The sequence below is a fragment of the Syngnathus typhle genome, unplaced genomic scaffold (genome assembly GCF_033458585.1).
Source record: "Syngnathus typhle isolate RoL2023-S1 ecotype Sweden unplaced genomic scaffold, RoL_Styp_1.0 HiC_scaffold_117, whole genome shotgun sequence".
Lineage (NCBI taxonomy): Eukaryota > Metazoa > Chordata > Actinopteri > Syngnathiformes > Syngnathidae > Syngnathus > Syngnathus typhle.
This window is the reverse complement of record NW_026872023.1, coordinates 21,816-39,690: the sequence shown is the minus strand read 5'-3', so window position 1 is coordinate 39,690 and position 17,875 is coordinate 21,816. Positions and strand designations below refer to the sequence as shown.

Genomic DNA, 17,875 nt, shown 5'->3' with positions numbered 1-17,875 from the left:
CTGTAACTCCTATAAACTTCATTTTACTTCTCAAATATCACTGTGTCTGTCTGCTATATGATATATTTAACTGAAATTGCTGATCCGAACAGCCAAGGATTTAAAAAGAAAATCAAGAAATTGATTAGGGGTGCCTAAACTTTTGCATATGACTGTATATGACTAAAGATTTGAGGTCCAACCGAGACTAGAACTGAGATCACTGGATTCAGAGTCTAGAGCGCTCATGGAACCCTCAGGTGTAGGGAAGCATACGAATTCATGGGGCAGCACACAAGCTGCTGCCATCTGCGAATTTTTCCCAGCTAAATGACAAAATATTTGAGGTCCCACCGAGACTTGAACTCAGATCACTGGATTCAGAGTCCAGAGTGCTCACCATTACACCATAGAACCCTGGCAATGACTGAAGGAGGAGCATAATTTTTCCGAGCACAATGCACTAACTAAGGCGGTCATTTTACGAAATTGACAAAAGTAGTGGAGGCAGGGTTTACACAATCATAGGGCTGTACACAAAGTACTGAATTGGAATTTTCAAATTTTTGTTCCATGTAAATGACAACAAATTGGAAGTTCCACCAAGACTTGAACTTGGATTGCTAGATTCAAAGTGCTCACAATCACAGCATGCAAACATTGATTGATTGATTGATTGATTGATTGATTGATTGATTGATAAGGGGGTCATAAGGGGTGACCATGAACCAACAGTTTAAGCTCCAGTAGTTTGTACCCTGATAAATTGCACTCACTTGAATGTCTTCTTGGATGGATGAACTGGAGGCAGTGCTGGAGTGGGTCTGCAGTCAGCTGGCCAAGCCAAGAAGGAAAGTGTTGGCTTGACAGTTTAAGGAAAAAAAAAAAAATATGGAAACACAGATTAGAGGCTGGTTTCGGCCTACACGTGGTCAGGGGAGCATTGTAGCGGAGTGTCGCACACCTGGCTGTTGCTGACTCAGAGAGCTTCTGGCTCCTGTTTGCCGAGGTGTCCCTGGCACACTTTGCAAAGCAGACAACACTGACAAATAAATTAAAAAAATGTTGTTTCCACCCAGTCTCCAACAGGGGGCGTTTCGCGTCTTAGAAGAACATGATGACCACTACGCTATGGAAATTGCTGTGACGTCCAAAGCATTTTGAGAAGCCCGGCAAAAGTTCAACAAAAGTGAGTGAAGAAGAAAGCAGGCACTTATGAACTTTTTGATTTGCTTTTCAAAACTGTGCCAGCAAAAGCATTTTTCCATACAAAGAAATAAACTCTGTGTCGGGGAATTGAAGCCCGATTTGCCGAGTCCAAGCTGAGTCGTTTCGCTAAAGGGTACCTGATTTGAGACTGGGTGAAAACCAGACTTCACACTTTTCTTTAACTTTTGCCAGGCTCTTCAAAAGGCTATGTGTATCAGCGCCGTTTCCATGGTGTAGTGGTTATCACATTCCCTCACACGCTGAAGGTCCCTGGTTGGAAACAAGTCTTATGATCCTTTTCATGTTAGACTCCGCGTCGGGGAATTGAACCTCAGTTTGCCGAGCCGAGGCCGTGAATAGTATAGCTAAAACGGCCTGTTGCGTTTTGTTCAAGATGTCCATCGTTAAGCAAGGAAAACAAAAAATGTGGAGTAACAGTATTTGTAACATATATTAGGTTCTTTAATGGCAGTCAGTGCACAAGGCACTTCAGCAGATGAAACAACAACATCAAACTTCAAATCAGAAGGCTTTATACTGACCAAAAGCGGGAACTAGGAAGGGAATGGGAGGGAAGGTGAAGGTCTGTTCTGTTATCATCTGAATGTCCTGTTCTTTACTGAATGTTTTGTGACTATGTGTCATGTGCCGTGTCTCTGCTCACTGCCTATGTGTAAGTGAAAGTCACAAAGTTCTGAGTGCCGTGTCTGTGCTCTGATTGAGCGACTATGTTTGGGTAAATTATTTAGACATTGATCGATATGATGAAGTATATATGTTTGTATAAACTAATAAGAGTATCTGCAGATTGCTGTTGCTCCCTCTTCAGGCCTTAAACTGATTGCCATTCAATTCCATCCATTCCGTCCATTATCTGTACCGCGGGGGGTTGCAGGCGTGCTGGAGCTTATCCCAGCAGTCATCGGACAGTAGGCGGGGGACACGTTGTAACTGGTTGCCAGACAATCGCAGGGCACACAGAGACAAACAATCATTCGCACTTGCACTCACACCTATGGGCAGTTTGGATTACTAAATCGGCTGACCAAGCATGTTTTTGTGATGTGGGAGGAAAACCCGGGGAAAACATACGCAGGCACGGGGAGAACCTACAAACTCCACACAGGGAGCACCAGATCACAAGTCAAAAGTCCTTACATGATACAATTGGATTTGCTTTCATGTCGAATCGTATGCTTTGCATGTTTGAGTGGGGACTTGGGGAGGTTTCACCGAACATGTGAATGAATGAGGGAGTAACCGTAAAGATCTGAAATAGTGATGGTTCGGGTGCGCTTGGTGCCCAGTAGCACTCACCTTTGGTCCAGTAAGTAAGGTGGACCACTGTAGCAGATGTGTCCATAGTGTAGTGATTATCACGTTTGCCTAACACGCGAAAAGTCCCCAGTTCGTGACTGGGTAGAAACAGCTTCGTTACATTCCGATTGGTAGCGAATATGACATGGACCTGAGGACTGCATTTCAGTGATTAATGAATTCTGATTAATATCATAGACGAGTCCTTTCAGGGTCATAATTGTGTGTCGACCGCTTCCTCGTGGCAGCCGGCCCTAAAAAAAGATGGGAACGCCTAAGAAAGTTTCGCCAAGATGAATTAGGAAGAACTTTATGAAATAAAGTTGATGTTAAAACGTAGGTGGACGTAATGTCTGGAAGCTTGTGTTCAACAGAAGACTGTTTGGTAACAGTGAACAATGGACAAATTCAGAAGGGTAATTTAATTACCCCATGACCCAGCTTCGTTCCGGGGATGCTACGGCCATAACGCTATACGATCATGCAATAGCATACAAGAAATGTATGGTCTTTTCTTTGGGATCTTCAGCCGACATGCAGACCATGAAAGAATTTTGATGTTAAAATGGTGATGGAACTATCCAACTGCGCAGATCCGAGGATCCCAAAGATTTGGGGTGAGACAACATTGAACAAATATTTTTCTTTGTTGACAGTGTCACTTCTTTTGTGGCTTAGCTCTTCTTCGTTTCACATCTAAAGTATCGTATCATTTTCCCTTGTAGCTTATACTACACCGTACATGCCATATCATGTCGCCCATACAACTCATGCATGAGATGCGATGGCTGAGATATTTAGGCGATGGGTTGCTACTCCACTGTGCTCTCCACTCATCATTTCATATCACATCCTCGTCGGATTTTCAGGCTTCACAAAGTATCTTGGCACAACGTACATAACGTGTATTGTCAACGCCAGATGAACAAGACGAGGTGGCGGAGAGGTTAAGGCGATGGATTGCTAATCCATTGTGCTCTCCATGCATGGGTTCAAATACCATCCTCGTCGAAAGTTGGTGTTAAACTGTTGCACAGTGGAGCGTATTTTCAAACGTCCCGGTTCTCGAACTAATCAGCATTAAAACAAGAAATTCACAAATTTTTTGCCCCGGATGTCGAACGAAATTCAATTGTCGAATCTCGCGAGCCGAGAGGACCCCATAACCACTGACTCCCTTCGTTATTACATTCTCGTTACTCTGAGGATTGCAACAACTCTAATCATGCCTCCAAAGGAAGCAAGTGGGAGCAGCAAAGTCCTAAAACACAAAGACGCTCCTAAAACAATGCAACAGTGAGAGCCCAGCGCGCTGCGGTTGCGTGATCGGACCAAATTAAGGTCCCTGCGCACTGAGGTCCACTTAAATTTTGGAAAGTACATCAGGACTTTAAAAATATTTTCGAAATTTCAGCGACCGCTCTGTCACAATAATGCGACCAGTGCGGTGCAGTTGCGCGGTCGGCGACGCGCTACGGTTGCTTTCGAATCAAGAAAGGTTGGTGACCCCTGGCATACAACATACAACAATAGGGAAAAAACACATTAAAACAATAACTAAAGAGAATAATGAATGGATCCAGGTTCATAAGGCATACCATATGGAAAGTGTCTAAGATAAGTGATTTCAGAGCCTTCTTAAATTGGTAGAACTAACACACGTTAGTTATAGGAATGTTATCAATATATATTGCGGGTGATTTGTTAAATGAATGAGATTTGTGACCAAAACATATGAAGTTTTTTTTTTTTATATTAAGTGATCATTTGAATGTGCTTGATATATGTAACTATTGAATGTAAATGTATGCCGATACATAGTATGCTTAATTTAAATGTGCCTCATATTGGTTCAACAGTTCATTTTTTCTGACATTTTTCTCAGTTGTCATTGTCATCCCAGTGTCAAAGTTCAATGTGGCTTAGAATAATATTGAATGTTTCGTGACTTGTAAGAAATTCAAGAGCCACTGGCATAGTGGTTCTCTCAACTCATTTTAGTTTAATTTATGGTCTATTCTTCGCAGGTTTTAAACATGACCACCGCCTAGATCTTGAAGTACGGCGTCACAGATGACGAGACGGTGGACAAACTGCAGCAGAGAATTGCAGACGAAACCAGCATCCCTGCAGCCCAGCAGGAGTTGCTCCTGGAGGCCGGCTCAGCTTTGGAGCCTCTCGGGCCGGCCACGCATTGCGCCATCGATTACACCGTAACTCATATCGAATCGTTCTCGCATAAAAAATGTCAATGGCACATCATGTCTCAAATCTCATACTATGTGGAGGAGCTAGATGGGCGGCGGACAGACTTCCCTCTCGTTTTCCTGTTTGATCGCTCATCTTGTAGTTACGAACCACCGTTGACTCCTCGCGTCCTCCCTAAAAATGTCAGTTTTATCCATGAGTCTTCCTCCTCCTTTTGTTGGAATTAAAATGTATTTTATTCTTAGTGTGTGCCATAGAATAGTGTAACTATTTAAACATTCTTAGTGTAGCTGCCATAAGAAAATGCACTGATATGGAACGTTTGAGCCAGGCTCTGTTTCCAAGTGGGAACCAATTTTAGTTTTTGTGTTAGCGGTTCCTTTTTGAGAGTTACACAAGGGCGAGTGTCTGATTTTGAGCCACGGCGTGGCAACGTTTTCCGTTTGCAAAAGCAAGTGATGAAGAATGCAAGGAATGCTTCTTTTGTTTCTTTTCTGATAACATTTTTGTTTATTGGTTAAACCAGAGTTTTGAAGATCTGTATTGTCAAGATTTACGTTTTTTTTCGTTTTCTCCCTCGAGCAAATGCGGCAATGAGGTAATCCTTTGTCATATTAGTTGTTAGCCATGATATTAGCCATGATGTTAGCCATGCTATGTTATGTTAGCAAGAACATGACGAATGTGTTTTAAGTGCATGAGCAGATTTAAGTTATTTTCTGTGTAACGTTTATTTTTCTCTGTGAGAACGTTTTATGTTAATAGTCTTTATGTCTTTTAGTTCTCACGGCATGTGTGTGGAGAAGGAGTTGAATAAATGCCCGTTTTGAAGAACTGCTTGTACACCTGATTGACAAGAGGGAGCTACAGTGAGAACTCAGCCAGCCCGGCGCCAGAACAAGACGTTGTTCGGCAGAGCTACAAGCAAGTCACTTCACTCACCTCTTCCATCGGACAGATAAGAGACTGTACATTCACCTGCCTACACAAGTAGCTACCTGAGTCCAGAGAGCTTTGGGTGCCAGTCAACAATAAGTAAAACATTTGAACAAGTTAAATGTTTAAAGGTGGACTAGCCTCAATTGCTGTAAAGGGACCTACAAGTGCTAAATTGTGCAATGTTATGGTGATGTGTGCATGTTGTAAGGTTTAAGTGCTTGCTTATTTGCACCTAGTAATGTCTGATTGAGGTGTGAACGACCATTCATAGCATTTGAAAACAAGTTCATTTGCAAACATTTAAAGGTGTAGAACAACATTTAAGTGATTAAGTCATTGCAATGAAAATTAAGTTTATTGTACATTTAGTCAATATATTAGACAGGTTGGTTGATAAAGTAAATTACAGGAGTCAGTAGTAATTCAAGATAGCCTACTGTAGTCAAGTGATAAAACTATAACATCATTACATTAGTAAATCAGATTTATACTTGAGTTTAAAGAAAATCAGTTCATATAGCTTAAATTTCATGCAAAATCGTAATAAAAAATAATAGATAAATTAATAATCTTAATAAATACTGAGTTCATGAGACTTCCTAAAAATGGATGTGTCCAAGATAGAAGGGATAACTCCAATCTTAGAAGGCATTGAGGATGCTGATAGTGAGCAAGCAGGTAAAACTCTTAAGGGGGAGACTGAAATAAGTGAAGGCAAACAACCTGCCCCAGAAGATGAAATAAGAAGAAGTGAAAGATCAAGAAAGCTCACTGAGAAGGGACAAGAACTCGAAGAGACTAAACTCAAAGGTCTCCAACATCGTTTCTCACGTACCTATGACAAGTGGAAGATTCTTGCTAAGAAATCAAGGAAGGAGATAGAGGGAGCCTCTTCTCAAGAGAACCTACAAACTCTCATCAACAAGGTAAAAGAAGCATCAAATGATGTACAGCAGGCGTACGAAGACCTGCGCAAATGCATAATCCCTGATAAAGAGACACGCCGTCGAACAGACACCTGCGACAATGTCTCAAGGCAGATATTAGAGCATGCTTGGAATCATCTCCAAGACAAAGATAACGAGCAAGAAATAAAGTGGTTTGAAACTGGCTCTGTGTTCTCATTAGAAGTATCAGAAGCATGCAGTGCAAGCTCAAGATCATCACTCTCAAGTAAATCCTCATGTAAATCTTCAAAAATAAGTGAAGCTGCAGCAGAATTAGCAGCAAATGAAGCCACTTTGGAAGTCCAAGAGCAAGTGGAGCGTGAGGAACGTGAACTCAGAAACCTAGAAGCTGAGTACAGACAAAGGCTTGTGCAACAAGAAAAGGAACGTGCACAAGAAGAAGAGCAATGTAGACAAAGGCTTGCACAAGAAGAAGAAGAATGTGCTGCAAATAAACAGGTCTTGGAAGAAAAGCGCAGAAAGATAGAACGCTTAGAGACCATAAAAAAGATAAATGCCGCCAAGGCCAAACTAGAAGTGTATAAACAAGAACAAGGCTCAACCTCAGACTTGCTGGATCTATTCAAGGATTATAAGCCCAAACGAGAAAGGCTTACATTCGACTCAAAACCTGCTGTCCCGCCACAACTAATCACAAGGATGCAATCATCTATAACTACTCCCAAAGAGGATAGCACAACTGATTTCGCCAAGGTACTAGCAGAGTCCTTCAGTGTAAGCCGTCTCCCAGCACCAGAGCCTGCTGTTTTCAGTGGGGATCCACTAAAGTACAAGGGCTGAAAAATGTCCTTTCAAACGCTGATAGGCAGAAAGAATATACCAGCGAACGAAAAAATCTACTACCTACAAAAATATGTTGGCGGACCAGCAAGGAAAGCCATTGAGGGATACTTCCTTCTAGGAACAGATGCAGCCTATCAGACAGCGCTCAGTGTCCTGGAAAAAAGATTTGGAAGCTCCTTTATGGTTGCTAAGGCGTTCAGAGATAAGCTGGCCTCATGGCCAAAGATAGGACCCAAGGAAAGCATTCAGCTACGAGAGTTCTCAGACTTCCTTCGAGGCTGCCAAGCAGCCATGTCGCAAATAAAGAGCCTGGAGGTCCTTAACGACTGTGGTGAAAACCAACGAATGCTCTCCAAGCTTCCCGACTGGCTTACAGCAAGATGGAACCGAAGGGTGACCAGGATGGAAAAGGAAAATGAGACTTTCCCCAGCTTCGATCAGTTCGTGGAATTCGTCACAGAGGAAGCCGATATCGCTTGTAATCCGATTACCTCCCTTCACGCTCTGAAGTCTGGAGATGGTGGAATGGAGAAGCCACAAAAAACACAAAGTGTTGGTGCCAAGGTGCTAGCAAGTAGCTCTGAAGAGAAAACAGATGCTAAAGGATGTGTATTCTGTGAGAAGTCAAATCATGGCTTACAGACATGTCGAAAGTTCTTGAAAGAGACAACTGCAGAACGAGTCAAGTTTGTGAAAACAAACAAGCTCTGCTTTGGATGTTTGAAATCAGGACATCAGTCCAAGAACTGTGAGAAGAGAAGCATTTGTGAGACATGCAAAAGGAAGCATCCAACATGTCTACATGAAAATCGTCCAAGGGAAGACAATAGGAAAGAACAAGAGGATGGCGAAAGAAAGGAGAGTGGGAGACGCTTTAAGAAAAAGGAGCGCACAAAGGAGAAGGAAGACTTATCAGAGTCTGAAGAGAAAGAAGAGACACCAGTAGAGGCAACAGCTAACAGAGTGGTGCAAGACAAGAGGAGCACCTATTCCTCCACAGTTGTTCCTGTATGGCTGTCCACAGCAAGTAATCCAGAGCAGGAAGTGCTCGTATACGCTCTATTGGACAACCAAAGCGACACCACCTTCATCCTGCAAGAAACGGCAAAAGTGTTAGTTACAAAGAAACAGGCTGTGCAATTAAAGCTCTCCACGATGTCATCCAAAGATACCGTCATCCAGAGTCAGAAGTTAACTGGACTGCAGGTCAGAGGTTATAATGAGACAAGGAAAATATCTCTCCCAGTAACCTACACAAGAGAGTTTATTCCTGCAAACCTAAGTCATGTCCCCATACCTGAGACAGCAAGATCATGGCCTCACCTAGAGCACCTTGCCGGAGAGATCACTCCTTTATGTGACTGTGAGATTGGCCTGCTCATAGGCTACAACTGTTCTCAGGCCCTGTTGCCCAGAGAAGTGGTGTCAGGAAAAGATAATGAGTCTTTCGCTCAACGAACAGACTTGGGCCGGAGTATAGTTGGCTGTGCAGATCCCTGGTTCGAATCTGGGTCATGGCATAATCAAATTACTTTGAAGAATTTCTCCCTTGCTCACTATTGCTAAACTGACATCTTTTGGACAATGACGATTTTCCACACAAGTCTACGGTCAATAGCCGTAACTTGTAGGGCGAGTGGCGCAAAGAATAAAGCATCATGGCATATTCAAATAATGTCACCTATTTTTTATTTTCATTTTTGCAAAAGTGTTACAAGCTTACAAGCCACATATTCCCGTGGGGCTCGTGGAGCAATGGGTAACGCATCTGTCTACAGATCAGAAGATTCCAGGACTCCTGGCCAGCTTACATGCCATTTTGTGGTCAACATTAGCTATGTGTAGTTTATGTGAACTTTTGGGTTGAAGTAACTCACAGACACTGTCAACAAATAGTCTTTCCAATTTTGTCTCAGCTCAAGTATTAGGGATCATCAGATCTGCGTAGTTATTGGATAGTTCCACCAACATTTTAATATCAACATCTGCCTGGGTGTCGTGGCTGAAGATCCTAGAAAAAAGACCCTAAACATGCAACTGCATATTGGCCATAATATAGCATCGAGGCGGCTGCAATCCCAGTTTGAATCTACATACACACAAGCTTACAGAAAATGACAACTTCCCGTGGGGCTAGTGGCTCGTTCCTTGCTCTGAACGGAGAGCCAAAACGATTCCTAACACTTACTAATGAAGTCCTAACCAATTCCTGTGTGTGTATGGGGGGCGGGGGGGGCAAAGGAACCAATCAGATGGCCCGAATCCATGCATGGCCGATGACGGCAGTGATCAACACAGTGCTATTTGAGAAGTGAAATGCAGTTTATAGGATTTGCAGACAGTGTGCAATCTTTATTTAAACAAAAGTAGGCAGGTGCATACATTTGGAAACCCCATCAGAAAAATGACATCAATATTTAGTAGTTCCTCCTTTTGCAGAAATAACAGCCTCTAAACCAGTGGTTCTTAACCTGGATTCGGTCAAACTCTATGAGTTCGGTGAGTCGGTCTCAGGGGTTCAGCAGAGCCTCCACTGTGGAGGTCCGAACACACCTGTTTTATAAATTCGTGATAACGCCTATCTGAACTGGTCTCGCAAAGGCAACAGCAGAAGTCCTCCTGATTTGCTGGTATGTCATTTGTCATGAATTCATGCATTGTGTTGGTTTTATTCTTTCAACAAGGTGGTGTTCATGCACTTCTGCATGAGTTCCGCTCTATTCTTCTGGCCCAACTCTTTCGGCGCAGCCGTTAGGTAGATATGATGACCATGGAAAGTTCTTTGTGAATTATCAATCTTTGCCTTTCATGTTCATCGGGACTACACTTTTAATAGGTACCTACACTGTGTATTTGGATAGAGACTGCTGAAAGTATACACATATATGCTTCGTGAACTACATGCATTACTGCGGGTGAAGAAGCGTGAACAAATAAGTCAGCAGACAAGTTTGCCGATTTATTAGTGCCCAGAAGAGAAGCACTTCACAGTTTAACTATTTAATGTCTGCCAGAATAATCGATGTACAGCTGTGGACCCCTTTCGGCGAGATGCAAAAGAAGGTCCCTCTCCCAGCGCCAAGGTTCTTTATACTACTCTGGGCCGCCTTCCTGCAAGGAGGCGACTCTGCCTAGCCTAGCGGTGGCCAACCCGCGGCTCGCGAGCCGCATGCGACTCTTTGGCTGGTTTCATGCGGCTCTTTTACGTTCATATCAACATTTGTGTTTATTTTTCGTGCGTATTTGCTTCGCTTGAGTTCAATATGGTATTTTGGTCAAACGCGCATGCGCGTGAGGTGAAATCCCGCAAAGGAGGAGGGACAAACAGAGCGATTGGTTTTGCTGGCTTTTTAATGAATGGCGACTGTGACTACGGGGGCCCATTAGGTCCAGAAAAGCTGACACGACGCTTGCCAAAATGGCAAAGAAAAAATGCACAGCTAAACGAATATATGACGATGAACACAGGATGTTTTTAACAGAGTTAAAGTTGTTTTTTGTTGAACGCTATGGCAAGCCATTCTGCCTGATATGTCGGACGTCATTGGCGCATTTAAAAGCTTCAAATGGTCAGCGCCACTTCAGCTCACTTCATGCCAATATCGATAAGGACTTTGCAAAAGGGACTGATATTTCGCAAGCACAAGTTTGGAGACTTTGAAAAGTCAGGCAGAAAAATAGGTACAGTTTTTCAAAAAAATTACGAAGCACTCAGAGACTGTCACACTTGCATTGTTTCAACTGACTTGGAATATTGCACGGGCTAAAAAGCCATACAATGAAGTGGAGTTCGTTAAAATATGCCTCAGTGACGTTATTGAAATCTTGTCTCCTGAAAATGACAAACTAAAACGAATGGTCTGTCCCGCCACACATAGTAAGTGGAAAAACGTATGTTTTTGTTTGTGGAATTTGTTGAACTGAGTTTGTCTGTGTGAGACAATGCAGACAATGTTCATTGTTGAAAATGTGGTCTTTGGTCTGTGGTTTTAGTACTGTAGGAGTCAATTTGTCATTATCATGTTGGTGCGTGACATAATAATGTCACACAATAAATTTGGCTGAGCAGAGGGGTGTGTGTGTGTGTGTGCGTGTGTGTGTGGGTGTGCGTGTTTGTGTGTGTGTGTGTGGGGAGGGGGTGTTCATGTGTGCTCAGTTGTATGATGTGGCTCTTTGCGATGACACAGTAAAAAATGTGGCTCTTAGTCTCTGACTGGTTGGCCACCCCTGGCCTAGCTGGTGTGATAACGTGTGACCTTGTAGTCTTAACTGAGAGCGACTTCTACATATGTGCAAAGGGTGTCATAGAGAAGAGAAAGCTAATAAAGCAAGACTCGAGTCCTATTCTAACAAACCGTTGGTGAGAATGGGTAGACAGGGAAGCCTGTAATGCAGTGCTTCTCAATTATTTTCTGTTACGCCCCCCCCTAGCAAGAAGGAAACTTTTCGCGCCCCCCCCTCCCCACCGTGACTATCCTAACTTGTCTTGTAAATCGTAAAATGTTGCACTGTCGCAAACGTCACAGAAGTAACAATGAGAGCGCCACTGCCCCCTGCTGGGAAGATGCGCGAGTACACTTTATTCTAGTACTGCAAAAAAAAAAGCCTGTTCCCCAGGGTCACACGCGCCCCCCCAGGTATAGCACGGCGCCCCCCAAGGGGGGCGCGCCCCACTATTTGAGAAGCACTGCTGTAATGTCATGACTCGTCCCCGGTCACGTCCATGTTGTCATAGTTTTGTCCGTGTGTCTGTGTGCTCACCCCTCCCCTCCTGTGTGCCCATGATCAGTGTGATCATTCTCACCTGCCTCTTGTTACCTGTCTTGTATATTAAGTCCTGTCTGTGTATCACTCCCTGTCGGAGCATTGATGTGTTTGTTACTGTCATGAGGTTTTTTTGGTTCCTGTCTTGGTAATGTCACCCTGTCTTTTTGTCTCACGTCTCTGTTGTTGGTTTTGTTAGTAAGTCTTGTCAGTTTGCAGAGTCTTTTGAGTTTGCTTCAATAAACCGTGGTCCAAGCTGCACTTGGTCCCCCTGCTCCATTTCCACACTCCGTTCGTGACATGTAAGCGAGTCCATCACTCGTATACTCCATCGCTTTTCGGCCTTTTGGCTAAAATCAGGTGTAGTATCTGTTCTTGGGTTTGGCGGATTAAGAGAGCTGACCATAGAAGAGAGAATTTTAACCATAAGAATGGTGATTTTACCCTTGGTTTTACTAATCAGTTCTGTTTTCATCCCAACAATGAAGGCACTTCTAGAGTTGGACCGAGCCATTTTTTACTTCATCTGGAAATCCAAGTTGGAGAGACTGAAGAGGGACACCATGAAGAAAAACAAAAAAAAGGTAGGAAAAGGAGTGCCGGACTTAAAGCTCTTCTTAAAGCCTCGGAAGCAGATATGTTGCCCTGCACCTGCGAAGCGCGCTCCTTACACCAAATGCACCGAAAAGCCAAGCAATGACACGATTCTGGATGGACTCATACCTCCGGAAACTAAAGCTAATAACCACCGACCAAAGAATTCCTGTGTCTTTTAACCTGCCACCTTCTTATTCCTTAATCAAGAAGTTTTTGAAGAACTTTAAATTAGAGCAAGAATATAGTGAAATTTTAACAAATCACAGATGTATGATCTCTGTCGTACAGGAGCGGGAAGCGGTGTGTCCAGTGCGCGGGCTTGCATTCGGCGAGCCCACAACAGTTTGGCGCAACGTCAACCACCCCGCCCTCTCGAAACAAACTTCGGGACCTGTCATGGATGGTGGCCCATGATGTCCTCCCAGTCAGGTCCGTTATGCACTCTCGGGGCATGTCAGCGCTCTCAGCGTGCCCCTGACCTGGCTGTGGTGCCCAGGAGTCAGTGTGGGACCTGCTCTGGTAGTGCAGGGCTGCCGTAGACCTGTGGGCGACCTGCAATTCCCCGCAAGGTAAGCGCAGATTGCAGACCTTGTACTCTATGCGTTGACCCCGTTGAAAATCAAGCAAGAAGACTTTACAAAGCAGTCGTTGCCATCAAAGACGCCATGTGGACTTCCAGAAACTTGCTGGTAAGGAAGCACAGACAGATACCCCCCCCCCCCCCACGCCCCCCCCACCCAGGCCTGGCTGGCTGCAGCAACTCTCAAAGCTGCACACGGCAAGCCTAGGAGACATCGACCTGGTATTGCAGTACCTCCAGGAACAGTGCACCCCCTCTACTGGTCAAATCAATAGTTCATATGTTAGAAAACCATTTCAATCCGTTCGCTTCATTCTTACAGGATTAAGCAGTCAATTATGACTTGATGGGGTCAGATCTCAATGTAAGATGTTAGGATTTGAGGCTTCCCCACCAAACGGTTTGCAAATAGATTCATTTCTCGAGGCTTCATGTGCACACAACACCCCCCCCCCCTGCTGGTCAAAAGGAGCAATTTATTCCATTAATGAGAATTACATTCACCTTTATATTTTGCTTCATGTAGCCTGATCAAAATGAATAAAAGTTCTCTGTATGTGCATTCACGTGTAACATTGAAGGAGGTGGACGTGTGTTTCAATATGTAAATAAATACCATCGTTGTCTATTAAGAAGTTAAAAGTTGATGAAACACATTTCTTTTTTTGTAGGGATGCTGTGTTTTAACAAGGAAAGACTGATATGCTTATGGATGAAGATGACTTGTACTTGTGATTGTGCTTGTAAACAGTAAAGAGCGTGTGCAATTGAGGGGGGTGGTTATTGGTTTTATTCAAAAACAATATTTGTCTGGGGCTTCATGCCCCTGGTTGGGTCACCCATAGCAAACAAGCCACATCCGGCCCACGGGACCGTTTAATCCGGCCCGCCAACCCTGAATAAATTGTATCATTAAACATTTGTTTTGGTCATTTTGCCTGCAATGACTGCGTTTCCCCAGTAGATGGGGAACCGCTCGCCTGCGCATTTACTACCGGAAGCCGTGTCAGAAAGCCCAGTGCACACTCACAAGTGCGTGTACGTACTCAGTAGTACGGACATGACGCACCCGCGCTCTATTTGTATCAGTCCCGAATTTAGAGCGTGGGCTGTAATGACAACATTCTTGTAATTTGCGCACTGAACTTTCAGATACAGTTTTACGCTAAAGCCACCTACAAACCTTCCCCTGGAATCCTTCTATTAAAATGAGTCGCCCAAGGAAAAGCAAGGTGGAGACAGTGCCGAGTGTTTAGAAAAGTGTTGCTAATTTGGCTCGACGTCCGCGACGTGACGTTCAGCCACATGAACATTAATATCAACCCGTCACAGATTGAGGTTAACGGACCAACACGTCAGATCTCTCCTAAGAATTGCCACAACAAATTTTACTCCAGACTATGACGCACTAGCAAAAAAGGGAGACCAACAACACTGTTCCCACCAAAAATGAAGGGGAGGCTCTCAAGTTTGTTGTTAAAAAATGCATTTTGAATATGATTTGTACCCTTAGCAGGGATTGAAACTAACGACCATTCTCATTTTCAAACAATGCAGGATGCTCAAGGACATTGATGCACCACCTGTTTGCGACTAATCTTAACCTGTAAAGTTCTTAAGGCTTACTTTAAGGAAGTGTTTCCCGTTTCCTCAACTCTGTTACCAGGTGTTTGTGAGTTAAAACTCTGCTCTGACTTTCAGATGCCCCTCACCGTGTTGCCATTTTGATTACTTTATTTGGATGTATGTTTTCACCGATTCTTGAAGATGATATATTTGGTCAGAATGTTTGATGTGATCTCATAAGATAAACATCTTTCATTAATCTGACCTGCAGGCACTGAAGTGATGGAGACTGTTATTCATAATAACAGTGTCATATTTTATGAGAATCACTGATAGCAGTTTTTTAGTGAGTTATTATTTTTTTTAATGCTGTTAATAAATGCATTTGTTTTCAAAAAACTTGTTTGGAATATCCATGCTTTACTACCTACTAAAGGCCAAAATCCTTTATGAAATGACCTTTACAGGTTGCTTATATTACTTCACACAAACACTACGTCCATCTGCTCCTGGTTCGGCCCTCCGGTCCAAATTTAGAACCCAGTTCGGCCCGCGAGTCAAAAAGTTTGCCCACCCCTGGGCTAGACAAAGCCCGGCTCTCACAAGCCCCTTATGAAGAAAAACACAATTGGATTTTGTTTTTCCTCACCCGGACGCGGGTTACCGGGCCCCCCCTCTGGAGCCAGGCCTGGAGGTGGGGCTCGAAGGCGAGTGTCTGGTGGCCGGGCCTTCGCCCATGGGGCCCGGCCGGCCACAGCCCGAAAAGGAAACATGGGTCCCCCTTCCCATGGGCTCACCACCTGTGGGAGGGACCAAAGGGGTCGGGTGCAGTGTAAGCTGGGCGGCGGCCAAGGGAAGAGACCTTGGCGGACCGATCCCTGGCTCCAGAAGCTGGCTCTTGGGACATGGAATGTCACCTCTCTGGCTGTAAAGGAGCCCGAGCTGGTGTGCGAGGCAGAAAGGTTCCGACAAGACATGGTCGGACTTGCCTCCACACCCATTTGGGTTCCGGTACAAGCTGGCCCTGGACTCTCTTCCACTCTGGAGTTGCTCACGGTGAGAGCAGGTTTGGGTATACTTATTGCCCTCCGGCTGGGCGCCTGAACATTGGAGTTCACCTCGGTCAATGAGAGACAACCCTAACCTTAACCCTCCGCCTTCGGGTGGGGGGATGGGTCTTGACTGTTGTTTGTGTCTATGCACCAAACGGCAGCTCAGAGTACCCACCCTTTTTGATGTCCTTGGAAGAAGTGCTGGAGAGCGCTCCGTCTGGGGACTCTATCGTTTTACTGGGTGACTTCAATGCTCACGTGGGTAATGACAGTGAGACCTGGAAGAGCGTGATTGGGAGGAACGCCCCCCCCCCCCGATCTGAACCCGAGCAGTGTTCTATTATTGGACTTCTGTTCTTGACACAGATTGTCAATAATGAACATCATGTTCAAACATAAGGGTGTCCATGTGTGCACTCTGCAACAGGACACCCTAGGCCACAGTTCAATGATGGACTTTGTAGTCATGTCATCGGCTTTGCGGCCGCATATTTTGGATAGAGGCGGAGCTGTCAACTGATCACCACCTGGTGGTGGTTTGGCTTCGACGGTGGGGGAAGATGCCAGTCCGACCTGGCAGGCCCAAACGTATAGTGAGGGTCTGCTGGGAACGTCTGGCAGAATCCCCTGTAAGGAAGAACTTCAACTCCCACCAGAGCTTTTCCCACGTTGCGGAGGAGGCGGGGGACATTGAGTCCGAGTGGATCATGTTCCGTGCCTCTATTGTTGAGGCAACCGACCGGAGCTGTGGCCGTAAGGTGGTTGGTGCCTGTTGTGGCGGCAATCCCCGAACCCTTTAAGGCAGTGCTTCTCAATTATTTTCTGTCACGCCCCCCCCTAGCAAGAAGAAAACTATTCGCGCCCCCCCTCCCCACCGTGACTATCCTAACTTGTCTTGTAAGTCGTAAAATGTTGCACTGTCGCAAACGTGACAGAAGTAACAATGAGAGCGCCACTGCCCCCTGCTGTAGTAAACGCGCAATTACACTTTATTCTAGTACTGCCAAAAAAAAAGCCTGTTCCCCAGGGTCACACGCGCCCCCCCAGGAATAGCACCGCGCCCCCCAAGGGGGGCGCGCCCCACTATTTGAGAAGCACTGCTTTAAGGCATGCCTTCAAGCTGAAGAAGGAGTCCTATCAGGCCTTTTTGGCCTGCGGGACTCCAGAGGCAGCTGGCAGGTACCGGATGGCCAAGCGGTACGCGGCTTCGGCGGTAGCTGAGGCAAAAACTCGGGCGTGGGAGGAGTTTGGCGAGGCCATAGAGAACGACTTCCGGACGGCTTTGAGGAAATTCTGGTCCACCATCCGGCGTCTCAGGAGGTTTACAGTGGAGATGGCGTGCTGCTGACCTCGACTCGGGACGTCGTGAGTCGGTGGGGAGAGTACTTCGAAGACCTCCTCCATTCCACCGACACACCTTCCATTGTGGAAGCAGGTGTCAAACGGGCACTTTTTATCCGGCTCCCCGGTAACAGGCTCAATGAGCCGAGGGTGAAGGGACTCGTCCGTAGCTGACCACCCGAGTTAAATTAATTCTACCAGAATCAATCTAATTTCTTTACGACGCCAACCCCTTTCAAGTCATCCGACGCGCGAGCTGAGTAACTCAATTCGAGGCAAGTCGTCAGATGCCTTTGTTAAGACCTCAAGGATTTGTTAATTTACTAGAGCGCCCTCGCCCTAGCTGAGCTCAAGATAACTACTTCGAACCAGATCTGACAATTCCTGATGTTAAGGATTAAAGCTGTCTTCACTTTAAAAAGAATTGAACGGATTTAAAGAATGACTATGATAGGGAAATAAAGACATTTTAAAGTTGTAATTACCGCATATAAAACCATGCTCGACATAGTTAATACGAAATAATCGATACCAAATTAAGGCTTAAGAGATTTAATGAATAAGCCAGAAAA

At 44.8% G+C, this 17,875-nt stretch overlaps 1 protein-coding gene, 1 non-coding gene and 1 pseudogene across 4 annotated transcripts; 2 read left to right on the top strand and 1 right to left on the bottom strand.

Annotated features, from left to right (window-relative positions):
* Nucleotides 1–324: 324 nt before the first annotated feature.
* trnaq-cug (transfer RNA glutamine (anticodon CUG)) lies at nucleotides 325–396 on the bottom strand. The gene has a single exon. It is a non-coding gene; the product is annotated as a tRNA-Gln (tRNA).
* Nucleotides 397–4,421: 4,025 nt separating this feature from the next.
* Nucleotides 4,422–13,474, top strand: LOC133148577 (uncharacterized). 3 transcript variants are annotated; one of them, XR_009712680.1, is made up of 5 exons: nucleotides 4,422–5,311; nucleotides 5,495–12,469; nucleotides 12,656–12,751; nucleotides 13,053–13,193; nucleotides 13,261–13,474. XR_009712680.1 is itself a non-coding variant. In XM_061271615.1 (2 exons), exon 2 carries the CDS (start codon nucleotides 7,404–7,406, stop codon nucleotides 8,967–8,969), a length of 1,566 nt encoding a protein of 521 aa, XP_061127599.1. In that variant the 5' UTR covers nucleotides 4,422–5,311; nucleotides 5,495–7,403; the 3' UTR covers nucleotides 8,970–12,649. The 3 variants fall into 3 exon arrangements, 1 of the variants encoding a protein (XP_061127599.1); XR_009712679.1 differs by having other exon boundaries at nucleotides 13,053–13,474; XM_061271615.1 differs by lacking the exons at nucleotides 12,656–12,751; nucleotides 13,053–13,193; nucleotides 13,261–13,474 and having other exon boundaries at nucleotides 5,495–12,649.
* Nucleotides 12,498–12,664, top strand: LOC133148582 (U2 spliceosomal RNA; annotated as a pseudogene).
* Nucleotides 13,475–17,875: the final 4,401 nt, after the last annotated feature.